The sequence below is a fragment of the Athene noctua genome, chromosome 2 (genome assembly GCF_965140245.1).
Source record: "Athene noctua chromosome 2, bAthNoc1.hap1.1, whole genome shotgun sequence".
NCBI lineage: Eukaryota > Metazoa > Chordata > Aves > Strigiformes > Strigidae > Athene > Athene noctua.
The window spans coordinates 109,331,745-109,351,253 of record NC_134038.1 but is presented as its reverse complement, the minus strand read 5'-3'; the positions used below and the strand labels follow the sequence as shown (position 1 = coordinate 109,351,253).

The 19,509-nt window shown below is 40.1% G+C and overlaps 1 protein-coding gene across 2 annotated transcripts in view; it reads right to left on the bottom strand.

Annotated features, from left to right (window-relative positions):
* Positions 1-1,600: 1,600 nt before the first annotated feature.
* The window catches only part of LOC141957814 (sodium channel protein type 5 subunit alpha-like), a 225,414-nt gene continuing 207,505 nt past the window's right edge, over positions 1,601-19,509 (bottom strand). For both annotated transcript variants that reach the window (XM_074899871.1, XM_074899870.1), the window contains exons 23-28: positions 19,122-19,403; positions 11,084-11,137; positions 9,404-9,545; positions 8,555-8,655; positions 7,805-8,075; positions 1,601-6,021 (exon numbers count right to left, since the gene is read on the bottom strand). In XM_074899871.1, coding sequence (XP_074755972.1) covers positions 4,787-6,021; positions 7,805-8,075; positions 8,555-8,655; positions 9,404-9,545; positions 11,084-11,137; positions 19,122-19,403 — 2,085 coding nt within the window. In that variant the 3' untranslated portion in view covers positions 1,601-4,786. The remainder of the gene's footprint in view (positions 6,022-7,804; positions 8,076-8,554; positions 8,656-9,403; positions 9,546-11,083; positions 11,138-19,121; positions 19,404-19,509) is intronic.

Below are 19,509 nucleotides of genomic sequence, written 5' to 3'. Positions count from 1 at the left end.
TTTTTATTGTAGGGATTATGACCCTGAATTTCCTTCAAATGGGAATTTAGACTACAAATTCTAACCAGGATTTTCCATAAATAACCTGACATATCTCTACCAGGGATTCTCATTTCAGCAAACTTCTCCTTCCAACAAAAAATACCTTGCTGAAGATTTTCCAGACAGATTTATTCTATGCACACAGTTACTCAGGAGTCATTATATGACACATTTTAGCAAAAGTTTATTTTAAAAAAATGCCTTTTCCACAAGGCAGACTGCCCAGATCAATGTAAAACATGATTACAAGCTGATTTTCATAGAATCATTGGTTTGGGATAGAAGGGACCTTAAAGATCTTCTAGTTCCAACCTCCCCTCACATGGGCAGGGACACCTTCTACTAGACCATTTATTAAACTAATTTCATAAACCAATTTAATAATTAACCTAATTTAAAGGACTGAGTGGACTTTTTCATTGCTGTTTAAATCAGCTCAATTTTGTTGTATTTTAACATGATTAGGAATATGCCACGTTTAAATAGAAATCAGAGCACTGAAACAGGGTAACCAAATTGGTGCTAGCCTGGGTGAAGATAAGGCTTATTCAATCAGTGTTGATAACAGCTAAGGGTCATCCATGTCCCTTCTGAAGGTCCTTCCAGGATTAAGGCATGCATGTGTTGAGAACGATGCTATTCTTTGTTTAATACGAATTTTAACAGATAACTAATATAATAATAACCAAAATGCAAATAAATATAATTAAACTGGAAAGATGTCCATATTACCATTAAGAAAATCTTATGTATGTATTTTTTTAATCTTTAGGTGGCTTCCATGTTTCCAGTAAACCCCTTCCTCTTCCACCTCATTCTGCCAGGCAGGATAGGTTGAAATATTAATGCTGGGCTCATCCTATAAATTACTCTCTTTGAAGAGAAGCTTTTGGGTCTACTTCAAATTCATCTGAAGTACCCAGAAATTATTCATCAATTTCAACAAGCTTTGGCTCAAGCCTTTAATGCCCTGTAGTTAGTTTTAAAATGCAAGATGAACTGGAGGGTTTTTCATTGACAAACTTCTCAGAAAAGTCACCATGCATTTCCCAAACAAATGTGCTGAAAAAAGTCAGAGAAATTATAACATAAATGTCGATAAAATAACAAAACAAAATAAAAAAGGCACGGGAAGTATTTGTTATCCTTATTTATTTAATAAAGAAACATAATAAACTTGATTTTTTTCAGGTACAAACAACTTAATATGTCCTATGATATTGGCTGATATTTTCCTTGCTCTTTTTGTAGCTTGGGTGATCCATGTGGTAGCCTTTATTGAAGAAATCAACAGAAAAAATGGTAGCGCTCACCATGCTTATTGACAGTGTGGGCCAGCTATTGAGTTAGTGTCGTTAACTAAATCACTGCACCGGGAGGTTGTATGATTGCTAGATTCGGATTGGCATCTCCATTAATAAAGATCTGCAAGTGAGGTTATTAGAAGTTTTTGAGGAGACTTCTGCATACCGTACAAAGATACCATTCCCTCTTCAGCTCTAAAGAAATGTGCCACAAAACAATAGAAAACCCAATAGAAAACCAACCTTCCAGATACAAAGGTTTTGAAAGTAATTTACAATTCAGTTTTAGAAAGTTGCACTGTAAACATCTATAGTTAAGACCCTCTTTCAGAATTTTTGTGTTATGATTTTTTTTTTTAAAGGTTTTGGGTAGAAGACAGAACTACTTGTAATTGCATCAGTACTATAGGGTCTCACAGCAATGACAATAAAATGTTCAATGCAAGGGTGAAGTGACCAGAGGAAGAGCTCTCTCTAATATAATCATCCCATTACAATCTACTCATTACTGGGCCTGACAATAAGAATATCAGTTGAAAATTTTCTAATATAAGTTTCAAATAATTAAAATATTTTTAAAACAGCATGAGCAACACTGCACTGCTGAGTGCAGGCTGGCTTTTTCTTTGGGTTTTGAACAGTTTATATTGTATATGAGAAAATCACATAAGAAATGCATCTTAGCATTTTTCCCTCTTTTTTATTCTAAAACTTTGAAAGGAAAATAATTTTATTTGTTGTCAGCCAATAAATGCTTGTTCAGCAAGTAATGGATGTATTATTTTCTATTTAACGAGTTTCATTATAGACAACAGCTCATTGCTAATGATCAATAAATCCCATTGAGAAGAAAACAGTTTAATCAGTAAGTCATGTCCTCTGAGTGTCAGCCACTCTATAAACTCATGAGATGATACATATATATGTATAGATTTATGTATTTGTGTGTATATATATATATGTGCATATAAATATAAAAATCGCATACTCTGGGTGATATGTATGTACAGTCAGAACAACATTACAGCATAAATACACAAGGAACTGTATAAAGTTTCTCTAACTCGAGAAGCCTTGAGCAGTTTTTGTTTTTTGGAGAAGCCAAGGGTGGGGAGGGAGGAAAGAATAAAGAGATGTTTTCACTTTAAGGAACAAAGAGAGTTCCCTTAAATTAGAATCTAATTACATACAAGATTTAAAGGCAACAAAATGCCCAGAGCAACAGCCCTATGTTATATACCATAGACACGGGGTATAAAGGGCAAGAGAGGATGATTATAATAATACTTATATAGTACGTTTCATTCCCTTATAGCACTTTGCAACCAGAAAGTCTTACAACACCCCTGTGAGGTAGGTAAGTATTATTATCCCCATTTTACAGATGGGTAAACTGAGGCACAGATAGGTTAAATTATTTGCCTAAAAATCATGCAGTAAGAATCAGGAATAGACCCCAGGAATCCTGATGGCAAATCCTCTGAATTAACTGATAGACCACTCTCAAGTGAATGCCTGAGACACCTCTCAATGAATGGAGAGAATATATTAGCCCATATTCACACAGATACATCGTCATCCTTTTGACATGTTCCTTTACATATTCTGACTTGTTTAGAGGACAGATAACAATGGCCATAGATAAACCTGATTGTAACATGTTGCTTTAATTCTTGTTGCCAACCCTATGTATTCTGACTCCTGTACAACCTGGGATATAACTAAATGTCAATGACAATACACAAATACATTCCTGATATTTTTGTTTCTCCAAGGTGAAAAGCACAATTACTCTTCCTTAAAGTGCAATGGCTCGTTACAGAAATCTCAAGATTTTCCATGAAGTCCAACCAAACCCAACTACAATCAGTCTGAAGGTGAAAAAGAAACAACTTGTCTGTAATGATGGACTTGTCTCTATATTCTATAAACACTTTCTCAGATTCTATCAAGGCTGAAAGTTTAATAACAAATAATAATCTATGTTAGCACGTAAAATCTCTAATACTTTTCTACAGCCACACATCCACCTTTCACCTCGTTGTCATTTCTTTGGCCTGAAGCTGACGGACACGCCAACTGTAAATATTACTTTGCTTACAGGAATGAGGATATATCTATTTTCTAGTAGATTCTTATTATTGGTTCCTGTATTTCTTGTCCTTCCCCAGTAATCTAACTGTACCATCTGAGAAAATGAAAGATGGACACTGAGTAGAAAGGATTCAAATCCTCAAAATGTACATACAGATCCAGAGGCAATTCCCCTCCCACTTCCTTGATCACACTGTCGCAGCTATTCTGCATGGTCCAATGGGCTGTTGTTGTTTCTAGTTGTAGTGGTAGTAGTAGTAGTAGTAGTAGTAGTAGTAGTAGTAGTAGTAGCAGCAGCAGCAGCAGCAGCAGCAGCAGTAGTAGTAGTAGCATTTTTTGAGTAATATTGATGCACAGTTTCCAGTAAGGCTGCTTAGCTCAGTGTTCCTGGGGAAAACATAACCTATCCCACTACCTTAACAAAAACATTGCCAGTATAGATGGTGCTTCAGAGCACTACACACAAACGTGATGCACTACTTCTATGGTGAGTTTGATTGCAGTATTCAAAGCAGATTCTTGAAACATACTAAAAAATTAGTGCTTTTATTAACAGTTTTACAAACAGAATCCATTACTGTCTAGTTTCCTGAAGGATAGAACAAGCCATTTCTCACATTATTTTGACATAGTTTTCTTTTCTGTTTTTTTGTATTTCTGCTGATTTGCAGTTGCAAGTCCCAAGAGGGAGGGCTTAGTGTAATAAACAGGTAAAATGTTACTAATTTGATAGTTTACTTTGCAATAGCTTTCCTCTTCAAACAGTGGGGGTCCTGCAAGTTCCTATTACCTTGACTCAGACTTCATCACGAAGAGTGTAAGGATCATTAATCTCCATGGAAAAAGAGACTTTTTTTAAGTAAAAAAATATCAAATATAATAAATTTATGAAAGACCATTCACAACATATACAGTAAGTGTTACATTTTGCTACAGCAGCTGTGATTTTTTTTTTTTTCTTTTTAGAATGCAAGGTCATACATTGCCATAAGTAGACACACTAATATGAGTAAGACCTTAAAAGAATGTATACAGCCAGGCTTTATATCTGTGGATAGATATACACTGTTTACTGTTTTACAGTCTAGCATACTCTTATTCACACCATTGATATAACAGCTATGACCCTGCAAAGATTCTTCCTGTGCATATAGAAATATAAATATTGAGCCAAGTCAAAAAGAGCAGGGTCAAAGGTTATATGACTTATTAGACTCCTGTAGTTAAGGGTAAAAACTCCACTGTTTCTTTTGCAACTAATTTTTAATAAGAAGGCTGCTTCAATTGTTGTGTAGTTACAGCATTACATTCTGTAAACAATATTTTAAAGCATTCTAAACAAACATTTAAACAATTGATTCTTTATCCTTGTCCGGTGAGAGAAGACAATCTATAGCCTCATCGCTTTTGCTCGAGTCCGTCATCTTCAACTGGAGATTATCACTTGTACCTCTGGTGACGCTATCGTAGGATGGAGGGAAAGACGTGGAGGACAGAGTTTCTGATTTGTCTATTGGCCTGCCGTAGTTTTCGTTCATCATGAACGCAATAAGACCCTCCTTCTCTGGTGCATCGTCCTCAAGGATGCTGCTGTCAAAAGTTCTGTGCCGGTACAAGTAAGATGCCTGCTTCATGGAGCGTCGAAACAAATGTCTCCTGTAGGCCCGCTGGATAATGATAGCAGAGACCTCTTCTTGTTTCCGTCTGAGAGTTGTTGTAATTGGTTCATAAGAGATCTTAGATGGATTTGCTGCCATGAACTTTTCCTCCATCTGTATTTTAAGGGCATCCATCTCTCCAGATTCTCCTAGCACCCTTTTTGTAAAAGCAAACAAAATATCCAAGCAATGGATCCTATCTCCACTGACCATGGGCAGGTCCATTGCTATGAGTTTGATTTTGTTTGGTTTTGCTATGCGCAAAGGTTCTGACAGCGCGTCTGCAAAGTCTGAAAGTGCAGAATACTCAATAAACTGAGTGGCTTCAGGGTCAAACTTCTCCCAGATTTCATAGAACATATCAAAATCATCCTCGCTTAGAGGCTCTGTACTTTCCTCAGTGGCTACACTGAAGTTCTCTAAAATAATTGCTATATACATGTTTACAACAATGAGAAATGATATAATGATATAAGTAACAAAGAATAAAATCCCTACGGCAGGGCTTCCACAGTCTCCCTTTGAACCATTTGCATTTGGAAGGTTTGGGTCGCAATACGGTGGTCCAGTGTTTAAAATAGGATTAAGAAGACCATCCCAGCCAGCTGATGTTGTGATTTGGAAGAGACAGAGCATGCTGTTAGCAAAGGTTTGGAAGTTGAACATGTCATCAATCCCATGCTCCTTCTTAACATAGGCAAAGTTAGCCATGCCAAAAATGGCATAAATAAACATGACCAGAAAAAGCAAGAGACCAATGTTGAACAGAGCAGGTAGGGACATCATTAAGGCAAACAGGAGAGTTCGAATTCCTTTGGCTCCCCGGATGAGTCTTAGGATCCGGCCAATCCGAGCCAAACGAATGACTCTGAAGAGTGTGGGAGAGAAGAAATATTTCTGGATGATGTCAGAGAGCACGGTGCCTTGAAAAGAAGATAGACAAACAGCGAGTTAGTACATGGGAAATAATCCCAGGCTTCCCTTGAAAGCAATCAATCAGGATTATGGACAAAATCAATTAAAAGTTCCCCAGATTGGAAGATTCATGATAAAGGGAATGACATTATTGTTAGTGTTTTCATGCCCATTTAATCCATGCAAACTTTGTTGAGACTATGAGCAAAGGTGTCAATGACAGCAGCAGTTTTATTAAGGGAAACCTTGTCTATTGGGAATGAGAAACTAGGATTTACTCAGATAGGACACAGATATCTGCAGCTTCTGGCCATGACCCACCTGAGAAATTTGTCCTGAGTACAGCTGGTCAGAATTTTTCTGATATGACAATATTTTTGTCTGTAAAATGTTAGCAAGTCAGAACTGAAATGCTGGTGTGCCGGGCCCGGTTTTCTGAGCCATCATCAGAACAGTGCAAGTTTCTACTGGAAAAGTGCTTGGTTGGTTGTCTGCTTATTAATTCTTCCAGTTTCCCTGATGGGCTGGGAGGGAACCAAGGGCTTAGATTGTGCTAGCAAGGAAATGAGCTTGCATCCCTGTAGCTAAACTCTTCCTGCAGAGTATCTTGGTCCAGACTGTCTAATGCCAACAGTCCCCAGCTGCGCTGAGCCATGCTGAGTTCATGTCTCCCAGCCCAGCTGGGGAGAGGGCTTACTGGCATGGCCCAAGTCCCCTGACACTGAAATGACCTGGTTGATCATGGGGCAGCAGTATGACCAGCGTGACAGCTCTCTTTAACTGGCTGCTATGGTCATATCCAAAGCATCCAACATGAAGGCTCTGATGTCAGCTGTGTGGTAGTGATCTTCTCTGGGTGACCCAAATCTGTGAAATCCAGGTGGTCCAAGGCCTCCAGAGCACAGGCTGCTCTCTGGGCACCAGTGATCTCCTGCATAAAGATCCTGCAGGTTCCCTGATGAGGGGAGAAAATTCTCTCCCTCCAGAGAGAATTTAGAGTGACAGAAGCATCAGTCAAAGAGAAGATGTCTCTGTTTTCCTAACATGACACTTCATTCACCTATTCCTTCCTTCAAAATGGAAACTATTTGGGAAGAGAGAGATTTCTGAGTTCCTTCTGCTCACTGGATCAGTTGTTCTTCTTCCAGTTCCTACTGTATTTCCAAATTAATGAAAACTCTTGGCAGGATTTCAGATTCACATTTGACCTGCACTTCTGTAGCACCTAACATACTTCTGGTTGGGACTGCAGAACAGCAAAAGGCACAAATTAACGGTAAAACTGTGTCTTTCTGTTTCATTCCTTGGATATATGAAGGTGTGGAGCTCTAGTGACAACAAGGCTGAGAACAGCCAGAATCACTGCACCTGCCCAAACCTGCCCTGAAGGACTTTTCATACTATTGTAATAAAAAGTAAATAGCAAAACCATAGCAATCCACATGTGTCCCTTTTCATGGGGCTTTTTTACTTCTCTGCCTTTGGCTGTTATGCAGAACTGGGGTTAAGTGTATGGTGCCAGTTCTGGACCATGTTTTATCACCATGAACCATTAAATGTACATTGAAACTAATACTGTGGTATGATAAACCTCATCATTTTGCTGATCACACAAGTTATTGTTAGGCAGTGTTATGTTATATTATAATTACATATTAAAAAAATATGCTTAGGGTCCAATTCTCTGAGTTGAAAGTGTACAGTATTGCATGAAGCCTTTAACTATGTCTAATTAATTTTATGTCTGCCTTTTTAATTTTGGAGTTTGAGTGAAAATCCAGGTTCACCTACCTACGATAGACAGGATCACGACGACAAAGTCAAATATGTTCCAGCCATTGGTGAAGTAGTAATGTCGCAGAGCCAGCATTTTGATGATGCACTCCCCAGTGAAGATGGCAACAAAAAGCATGTTGATTTTATAGAGGATGTTCACTTTTTCTTGACTTTGGTCATCCGTTTCCACCATCATGGTAACCATGTTAAGGCAGATGAGAATCATGATGGAGACATCAAAGGCTTGTTTTGAGACCACATCAAAAATAAAACCTTGGTATTTGTTCTGGAGGAAAAGGAAAAGATTTAGTGAGGAAATTTGAATCATGTCAAAATGATGACATCATTGTCTCCTGATTGATCAGAGAGACAAATATATACTGCTTCTGATCGGAACTTCATAAACCTAACGATGATGACAAATGATAGAGTTTTCAAACCCATTTATTCTTAATGTTTCTTGAAACTACTGAAAAAAGACCCTGGACTGGGACCATGAATTCATTCAAAACATACATATGGCCACTGGCATATGCAAATTGCATATGTAAATTTGACTTCTAGTCAGTATCACAGAACAATAGGAATTCTGTACCAGAGGTCACTGGACTTGCAAATAGCGTCCAAAATCAAAACATGTAAATGCTGAGTGGCTTTCATCTGAGAGTGATCACCCCTCCTATACTGGGAAGTTGAATTACATTTATTCTATTAAATAAATATTCAGTTATTACACAAAGTTCAGATGAATCATGCCTTTCTTACCAGTGGCCTTGGGATTGGCTTTTGAGGTTTCTTAGATCCCAGCTTTTTCATTGCATTATAATACTTCTTCTGTTCTTCTGTCATAAAGATGTCCTGGCCACCTAAGTATAGGGTGAGAACAAAACTATTACTTTTGATTAAAAGAGTTCCATTGCCACCATCTAGAGTTCAGGGCTGCATGCTCTTCTATTTTCTTATTTCCCTTTTCATGTAGCTTTCATCAAAATATCTATGAAGGTCTTGATGAGATGCAGTGCGAGGAGCTGCTTATCACATGGAGGCAAAGGGCAGGAGACACAAAGCAGTGCAGGCACCCAGGAGGAGAAAGGCTCAGAGTCTGTCTGCACTAGAGGTAGGTTCAGGATGAAAGGGGAAAAGACAAGAATGTCAGCCCTTTGTTTAGAGCCTACAAAGCAGTGAGAAACACAGGCCTCAGCCCAGGCTGCTCCTTCCTGACCCTGCACCTTGAGGCAGGGAGGTGATGGGTTGAGGAGAACAGGTTGCACTGCTCTGAAGGACAGTGGTGTTTGTGCATGGGGGACACCAGGGTGGTTTGTGCCCCTGTGGCAGAGTTTGTGCAGAGATCCCATCTGCGTGGAGCTGTTTCACTGCTTCACTGCTTTCTGTGGGGAACATAACCCCCCCAGCCTATATTTTCAGGATGCTCATCCTATGGGGATGTTAGGGGCTGCTACAACTGAGCTTTTGTAAAATTCCTGCAAGGTGGTTTCTGCAGCTGTTCTGTTGATGTTAATCTTGAGGCTAATGTGACAAAGGCACTGCTTATAAATCTATCCCTTGCCCCGGTCTCTGCAGCAATCACAAGTTGATGTGTAGCATATGCACTACTTATCTTTTTCTTTTGTTGGTTAAAATTGTCAATGATGACACCTATGAAGAGGTTCAATGTGAAGAAAGACCCGAAGATGATGAAAATCACAAAATACAGGTACATGTATAAATTACATTCCCATTCAGGCTGCTCCTCACACTGCAAAGGGAAAAGGGAAAATGTGAAAATGACGCTATCTCTGCACATAACAAAATATTAATGCAGTTAAAAGAAAGCTGTCCACTGGAAATAAAGATTGTGAAGTGGGAAAAACAGTGTAACTCTCACTAGCAGAGTCAGTTGCTTCTTGGTCTCTGAAGCTTACTACTGGCATCTGCAATGCCACAGTCATTTAAGCTATGTTTCAGAACACTGTCACAGCAATCACACTGTTCCAGAAAGTGCAGCTTCAGAATAAATCCCATAAAATATTCTCAGTCTGAACACAAAAGGGAAAAAGAATAATTTTTCAGGTTATCCCTAATCTCATATGAACTAATGGTACTTGTAAAAAGCAAAAGCAGTTTAATTAAATGCTACTGAAAATCACTGTATTTAGAAGAACAATTTTTCTTTTATGAAGGGTGGAAATTAATAACGTCTCTTGCTAAAAAACTGAGCCATGCAGTCCAATAGCCTCAAATCATATGTACCACATTTGGCAGAAATGCTCAGATTTGCCCCACCAGCTCCAGGTATCTAACCCAGATGTCAGAAGCTTGCATTTCCCTAAATGCCATATTTTCTCATGTGTAACCCACGCGTTTCATTCAGCAGAAGGGAGAATACACACACATGTACATGTAGTATAAAAATAAATCAACATCATGAGCTATGTTATGCAAAGGCACTTCTCTGTCATTATGATGCCATGAGGTTTTTCCATCCCTTATTCCTCCACTTAGGACTCGACTCCCCGTTACTTAATTCAGCCTGTCAAATTCCCAGTACCAGATAGCTACCTCAAAAATTAACAGTAAGTACAATTTTGTTCTTTTCATATTTTGAAAAGAGGGAAAGGACAGAAGGGACAGGTCCTTCAATAAAAAATAAACTGCATTTGATGTAATAAGGGAAATGTAGTTTTTTTTTGTTTTTTTTTTTTTCCTTGAAGAAATTGAAAGCTGAACGGGATGCAGGTAAGAACTGGGCAGTGCCCAGCACATCTCAAGCCAGAGCTGGAAGCTCACACCAGCCTCTTTCGCTGCCAGGAGCTACTCCACCCACCTTGGGCAGAGCTGCTGATTGCAGAGAAAAACCTTGCTCAGGGTGGAGATACAGGGATTGTTGAGTATGTGGGTCATGGGGAATGTAATTTAAATCTAGCGTTTTGAAAGAAATTCTACTGTCAGAAGTCAGACCCTTGGAAAATATGGCAATCAATAGGGAGAGTGGAAGAAACAGAGAGGACCATTTAGGTTTTTGGTTGACTCAATCTCACCCTGGAGGTGCCTCTCTGTGCTGGGAATTTTGCAGTATGAATAGATAAACCAGTTGTGTAGAATTGAGGGCTACATTGTTTTTATCTCAGGGTCATAATGCTTAGATAGCAGCTGAAAAAAATGAAGGTCTGCAACTGTCTTAACCAGAGTAAGACAGGGACTGGCAACCTGCATATATTTTGTTGTTGTTAAACGCCATGAATGCTGAAAAAGTCAATAGAAAAGGAAATGTTTCATTTCCTTGCAGTGACCTACCTCTCGTGAATCCACTGCTGCATACATAATATCCATCCAACCTTTAAATGTTGCCTGAAAAAAACCCACAAATTACATAATTCAGCATGTTGAATAAGTATATCTTGAAATGATGATATCATCTCTGTGATGAGTTTTCAAAATGCAATGTTGAGTACGTTCCTCACAATTAACTAAATGCCTCTCCTTTAAAGCAGTATATATCCATGAATTTATGTTCATTGAGATATTTAAAATGGTTTTCTCCTGGATTCTCTCACTCATGTTTTCTGAGTTTCTGCACTTTTTGGGTTAAAACAGAGTTTTGTAAAGGGATTATAGAAAGGAGAGAAAACATCAAATTTAAGTCTCTGGAAGCTTTGACCTTAAGAAATTCAAGTCTTGAGGAGATATGGCTACAAGGACAACTCAGAGTGCTGTTCTGCACAAGCCTTGGAGCAGGTGAGATGGGTCCCATCCACATTGCTTGTTCAGACTGATGGTCAGTGACTACACTGTAGGATCTAACCAAAACTTGGATTCTGTCCTCTTTTAAAATAGAGTAAATCAGGGTGGTGTTAAAGCCCAGGGAGTTGCATAAATCACAGCTGACTTGAAAGGAGCAGAGGCAATCAACACCTGCTGTGAGCCTGGGCCTGGAATTTGCTTTACTGTTCAGATTTTTTTTTTTTTAATTAGCATTTTTAATTTTTTTGTTTGTTTGTTTAAACAAAGGATTCCACAGAAGTCAGTGTCACTTACTGGAACCTGCAATGGAGAAAAGGCAATAACACTCCTAGGAGAAACACATAGAAGTGATGTTTACTATTCTATAGCAAAACCATGACTCTTTGCTATCAATATATGCCCCTCATTAGATGCAGCCTGATGCTAAACATGCCTGGTATGAGGTCAGACTCTGGCCTAAGTCACATTGCCTTTATATTAGTTCTCTGGGGTTGTTCCTCATTTGACTTCTGACCCATTAGACCTACCCTAGATTTAAAATCAGTGTGAGCAGATAATAAGGCAGTTTTATATTTATTCATCTAATCAGATTTACACTAGCGTGCACGAAGGAACCACACTCCATATTTTTTTGCATACTACTGACACTTTGGTTGAATTTTCTCCTGGTGTGTAGGCATGCAATTCCAGATAACATTAATAAGAACTTGGGCAGTGGTTCCCAGGAGAAACCCAGGCATTTGTGTTGAGATAGGTACATCCAGCACTTTTAGAAATGCTCCATCGTATACTGTTATTAAATTAAATCCTGGAGGTAACACTACCTTCTCATTTCTCTCTGAATGGTACTGAGCCAAAGGAAAATGTACAAGAGGTCAATCATATTTTTTATTAAAGTATATATAAAATAACGCTTGAAAGATTGTATTAATTTTTATCTACTGTTTGAAAGAGACTAAACCCCAAAAATCAGAACCCTTTGGACAATCTATTCCATGGTATTGTGTGTTAAAAACCACTTCAGATGTAAAGTGTTTAAAGGAATGATTAGAAGTTTTATTGAAACAAAGAATTATTTGAACCCGTCATGCTGATCCTCCTTAACTGTTCTAATATTTTCCTTTTTTGCTGTTCTAATATGATGAAAAATTTTCTGGTGTCATTACATTCACGTGCATCTTCCAGCTCAAAGTGCCATTCAGGAAAGGTGGATGAAATGAAACAAGAAATCCTTTCCTTGTAGCAGAATATGATATGATCTTAGCTTGTACTTTTCTCCCACTTGGGAGGAAATATTTTGAGTAGCTATTTTACCCCTCAATGTGTACCACAGACACAAGAGACTCTACTGCAAGGCACAGGGCTTTATAGTGATGACAGATGATGAAGTGATCTGACAAAAATAAATATTAAGATAATGAAGTACTGTGATTTTATGTTTTTCCCAGTTGTCCAGAAGTAAGAGAATTAAAAATCCACAGGGCTTCTGGAAAGCTTCCCTAGACACTTCATTTGCAAAGGGGAAAAGATACTGAGAATGAAAGAAATATAACACTGGGGAAAGAAATTATTTATCTGGAATTAGTAACCACTTACACCCTGGATAAAGAAGTGACAAAATCTTCATGGGAGTGTTTGCGATATTATCCTGCCTGGAAGCTATCCAGAAAACCACCATTTTCTACTGAAACTGTCATGTGATGAGATTATCTACTGATAAACTCATCTCAGGATGGGATTACATTTTGTTATTTGACTGGTGGTTAGAGCTGCAATCCAGTAAATTAGTAGAGAGGAGGATAGGTGGGATCGCACTACCTATCCTCAAACCATTTATTGCATAACCAAATGGTACCTTAGAATAAAACAAGACTTAAATCTGCGAGTTTGGTTGCTTTCTTTTTTTTCTAGAAAAGGACTCCAATAAAAATGGCTGTTGTTGACAGCAGAAGCACCAGTCTTTGCATTTCTGAAATGCTTCTTTAAGCATTACTATTGGCTGAAAGCTAGAACAGAGCCACCAACAGTACAGCCAAACTACACGTATTTAAGTTTGCTATGCTAACTCCACTATCTGTTGGCTTTTCTGTTGAATTTTTCAGTCTGCTTAATTTCATTATAGCAACATTTTTATACTGAACATATATTTTATGTTTATTTTGCATTAAGATGATTTGATGGGGCGATCACCACTGAGCACTAGACCCACCAGAGCACCCCAGAGGTCTGCACTGTACTGGGCTATGCGGGCTCCAAAGGCACTGCCTCTGCTCCCCTTGAATTTCCACCAGTAATTTCTCAGGGAAATACTGCTTATTTCTGATCTTTGGAAATATGGAAAAATCTACCCTGGTGCACCCATTTAGGGTTTGCTCCGAAACACAGATTTTTTGCACATTTTGCATCCACAGTGAAAGAAAAATCTAGCATTACAGTTTACAGAAGTGCAAGAGATCGTGTAACTCAGTAACTTTAGACACATGCCACTGTCTCATGACCATTTTGTAGCTGATTTACGAGCTCAGTCATGACTTCAAACCTGGCATGAGCAGCATTAACTCTACAGTTCCTGAAGGCTGTACTGGTCTAGGAGTAATTCTGTTATCTTCCCATTCCTTATCTGGAGTCCCAGAGTGACAAAGAGTTGTAGGGCTTATTGGATGTAAGTTTGTTCCTGTCTAAGGACAACTTTTCCAAGCAAGCCAGATGCTAAGTGAGAGACGACTTGTTTTCTTGGTGTTCTTCAATAGATTATTGGAATTTCAAGATACATTACCAAAAAATATGTGGAGGTGATAATGTGAAGGAAAGAATTCTGCAAGGAAAATACAAAATTCCTACTGGAAATTTAAGATATTTCTTTGTTCAGCTCAAATACAGATTTATAGAACATAGGTGCTGTGATCTGCAAAGCAATTCTGGAAATACAGAAGAAGTATTAATGAAGCACAGGGTTGCAGAAATATTTTTTTCCTACTAGATTAGAGTTTTAAGGGCATTAAATCCCCAGAAGACTGAATCATCATTCTTGCAAATTAAAAAGTTGTGATAGTAAAGATCTTTCCATCCCCATAAATGAGGCATTTCTCTTGCTTGTAGAGTGAGCAGAGTCCACCTCCTTTTTTCCGTAATCTGTTGTGACATGGCCCATTTGTTAGTTGGAGAATCTTGAAACTCAACTGACCACTTGACATGAATATTTTCTGAGACTCATTAATTATAAAGTGGCATCTTCAGAACAACACGGTGGATCCTAAACAAGGTAGAAAAAAAAGCGAAGGATATTTGGGGAAAGTTTCATGTGGTTCTCTACTACATTGTCAGAAAGTTTGGCTCTGGATAGTAGTAAGCCTTGAAGTTTCCATAGTAGCAACTTCTCATTTCTTTCAAGGATGCTGTAGAAGTAAAGACAGAACATTAGGCAGACAGATTTGTTTTATGTATTTCCATCTGGATTTTCAGACACATTCAGTCATCCAAAGGTAACTTCAGAGTTACTTAAAGAGTGTGTTGCAGCAGCTGAAAATGTCAACAGTCAAAATACAAGTTCCACCTAAAAGCTTATATTTTGGGTTCCGTAGGTTTGTAACCAAAATGCTTATCTCATCATTGCTACGTGCTGTCTCAACATGCCCAAGGACGCATGGATGTGTCTGTCTCTTTAGGAGATCTAAGCTGTTAACTGATCTCCTGCAATTCCTATGGTGATTTGTTCATGAAATGCTACCCCATATGGAGGATATTTGGCAAGGAGCACCTGTAACCAACGCTCCTCAGCTAGAGTCTGGCAAAGGGGATCCAGATGTTTGGGCCCCTTCTCTGTGGGTGTCATCTTTACACTTTATTGCCTAAGACTGTCGTTAGCAGCAGACATAAGAGCTCCAGGTGCAGGATGAAACTTAAAATCAATCCCCTAATGGCATTTGTCTCCTGTCCTTCCTCCTGGAAGAAGGAGCCAGCAGCTGCCATAGCAGCTGAGCGAGGTTTCTGGGCTCCCTCATTTCCTGCCATAATCACTTTGTCCAAACTGCACAGACTCTACTTTTATGGCACTTCTTCTGTACTTCTGCAACTGCTACCCAATACAGGATCACAGGTTTGAAAGAAACCTGCAGGGTCATCAAGTACATTTTCAGCTGGAAAACAACACTACCAGACCATCCCTTCATAAATGTGCTGAGATCCACCTTATGATCAGTTGTTTCTTCCATCATCACTGATCCCAACAGAAGGCAGTCCCACCGGCTGGATGCAACTAGTATCACCAGTCCTAAGTGCCCAGGAACTGCTACTTCAGAAGAGCAGAAGAGACTGCTTCAGGATACTGCTTAGGCAATGCTAATTTATGAAAAGACACAGATTTTCAGAAAGCTGAAGCTTGAGTCTTATAAAAGAAATGGGGAAGGAATATCTACTACTATGATGGAGTTTTTTCACCAAACAAAGTAGGCATCTGTTATGCAGTGATGGAGAAGATAAGAAGTTTCAGGTAAGGCACAGTATTTTAAATCTGACTCAGCTAGATTAGATGTTTAAATAAAAGACAAAGAAAACACTATATAGAACAGAAAAACTAATTAAAGGCATTCAAAATTAATCTACCCTGCATGGGTGAGCTGAATACCATAATTACATGCCAAAGATAAAAGCTTTTCCTCTCAGCAAGTTCAACTTTATGTCATGGAAAGAACCAAAAGTGGTTGTGTCCATTCCTGCTTTCCATCATTTACCAGCAGTCCTGGCTGACTGGGGAGGTCCTGACAGATTGGAAATGGGCCATGGTGACACCCATATATAAGAAGGGTCGGAAGGATGATCCAGGAAATTACAGGCCTGTCAGATTGACTTTGGTGCCCAGGAAGCTGATGGAGCAGCTCTTCCTGAGTACCATCACACAACACATGCGGGACAAACAGATGATCAGGCCCAGTCAGCATGGGTTTATGAAAGGCAGGTCCTGCCTGACAAAGCTGATCTCCTTCTACAACAGGGGAACCTGCTTATTGGATGAGGGAAAGGCTGTGGATGTTGTCTCCCTTGACTTCAGTGAGGCCTTTGATACCGTTTCCCACAGCATTCCCCTGGCGAAACTGGCTGCTCGTGGCTTGGATGGGCACACACTTTGCTGGGTAAAAACTTGGATGGCCGGGCCCAAAGAGTTGTGGTGAACGGAGTTAACTCCTGTTGGTGACCGGTCACGAGTGGTGTCCCCCAGGGCTCGGTTTTGGGGCCACTCCTGTTTAACATCTTTATTGATGATCTAGACGAGGGGATCGAGTGCACCCTCAGTCAGTTTGCAGATGACACCAAGTTGGGTGGGAGTATTGATGTGCTCGAGGGTAGGGAGGCTCTGCAGAGAGACCTGGACAGGCTGGAGCCATGGGCTGAGGCCAACTGGAGGAGTTTCCATAAGGCCAAATAATGGGGGCTGCATTGGGCCACAACAACCCCCAGCAGCGCTACAGGCTTGGGGAGGAGTGGCTGGAGAGCTGCCAGTCAGAGAGGGACCTGGGGGTGCTGATTGACAGCTGGCTGAACAGGAGCCAGCAGTATGCCCAGGGGGCCAAGAAGGCCAATGGCATCCTGGCTTGTGTCAGCAATAGCGTGGCCAGCAGGGACAGGGAAGGGATCTGACCCCTGGACTCGGCACTGGGGAGGCCGCACCTCGATTCCTGTGTTCAGTTTTGGGCCCCTCACTACAAAAAGGACATTGAATGACTCGAGCGTGTCCAGAGAAGGGCAACGAAGCTGGTGAAGGGTCTGGAGCACAGGTCGTACGGGGAGCGGCTTGAGGGAACTGGGGGTGTTTAGTCTGGAGAAGAGGAGGCTGAGGGGAGACCTCATCGCCCTCTACAGCTCCCTGAAAGGAGGTTGCAGAGAGCTGGGGATGAGCCTCTTTAACCAAGTAACAAATGACAGGACAAGAGGGAATAGCCTCAAGTTGCACCAGGGAAGGTTTAGACTGGATATTAGGAAACATTTCTTTCCAGAAGGGGTTGTTAGGCGTTGGAATGGGCTGCCCAGGGAGGTGGTGGAGTCCCCATCCCTGGAGGTGTTTAAGAGTTGGTTGACACAGCACTGAGGGATATGGTGTAGTTGAGAAGGGTCAGTGTTAGGTTAATGGTTGGACTAGATGGTCTTCAAGGTCTTTTTCAACCTTGATGATTCTGTGATTCTAAACTTTTTGCTTTCCAGAGGGTATGAAAGCAAAGACTTGATGGACAGCAGTCAGAAGATCTCAAACTCAACTGTATGTGTACCAAGAACAGAGTATATAAAGATACGCATTTCTACAAGAACAGAAAACTACTTCATGGAGCTATTTCATGCATCTGTGACTGAGAAAAAATATCTGGGAGAAAGGAAACTTGCATCATGGGAAGAAAAAGGGCTGGTAGATGTGGTGAGGACCTGTGGGAGTCTCATGCCCTCTTGGAAGGGCAGGTGAAGGCCCAGGCCAGTACCCTACTGCATTGCAAAGGGTGGATGCCTATATGTGACAACTGAATTCAGCTGTCAGCATGCAAGTTTTGATCCAAGAAGCAAGGAATGTGGTCATCACACGTCCTTCAAGAAAGTTATCTCCCTGTCCAAGGATGTAGCAAGGGACTTCTTTAATTCTACATACATAAAAGGCAACACAACAAACACTCCTAATGTTTATCCAGCCCCTGTCATCACTAAGCTTCAGAGCAAATTATGAACAAAGGAAATAAGTATAGTTACCGCTATTTTACTTGGGGGCCCCATGGAACTGAAACAAAGCATTTTTTCTAAAATCACTTGGCATTCCAGTGGCAGAGCCTGGGCAAGATGGAGTCCTCTGCAGCTCCATTATGTTGCACTACATCACAACACAGTAAATCTTAGTGCATACAACCTGTTTATCCATGGTTTACATTTGCTGCTGAAAAGGGTTGTAAAAGTGGTTTACTTCTGTCTTTATAGATCACAGTCTCTTCTCTAATATGCTCTCGACACCTTTCCAGAGAGACTAGGCTATGGAGCTACAGCAATCTGATCACTACCACATTCCATAGTTAGGTTGAATCTGACTTAAGTTTAGCAGGTGGAAATGAGGTGAGGAACCAGAATGAGAGGCACCAGCGTCCTTCTTGAACATCTCCATGAAAGGTGACCAGAGTACAGTAATTTAGGATTCCTCTGTGAGTAACTGAAGGCACTGTATCTTCATTTTTCCCAGCAGGATATAATGAAGTCCCAGACTGTTCAGGAAGGCCAGTGCACTCTGTCTGCATGAATAGTCCTTCCTGGACAATGACTTTTTGTTTCTGGAACTGAACTCTGCTCTGGATTACAGTATTGACAAACTGGTCTTTAATTGACCTCAATAGTCCAATCACCTCCCAGAGGACTGTATTAGTGATGCATCAGAAACTCAAATTAAAATCAGAAGCTGCCATAAATATCTCTAGGCCAAATTAATACACCAAATATGACTCATTTACACCTGAGGAAAGGCATTGCCCTGATGAGTAAGACTGAAAAACCCAGAAAAGCATAGAGATTAACCTGAGCCTTTAAACTGAAAATTTCAGTGGGTATAAGCAACAGTGACAGTCACACTTACCACTTGTAGCAGAGCCAGGTACCCAGCACCAACATTATCAAAGTTAACTTTAACTTTTGTCCAGTAAAATGTGCCTGACACATTATAGAGTATACAGTCACTCATATTGTTAATAATTTTAGAGTCTAAAGGCATATCTCCCTCTGTCTTATTAATGCACTTCCCAAACTTCCCAGCAAAAAGGTTCACTCCCATGATGCTAAAGATAAGCCAGAAGATGAGGCAGACAAGCAGAACATTCATGATGGAGGGGATGGCTCCCACGAGGGCATTGACCACCACCTTGGGGGAAACAGGAGAGAAAGAACAGGATTAATGTCAGCACTTACATAGACACTTTGCTAACAAGCTGTTGTGCACCCTTGATTAACTAAGCTGAACCCTCACA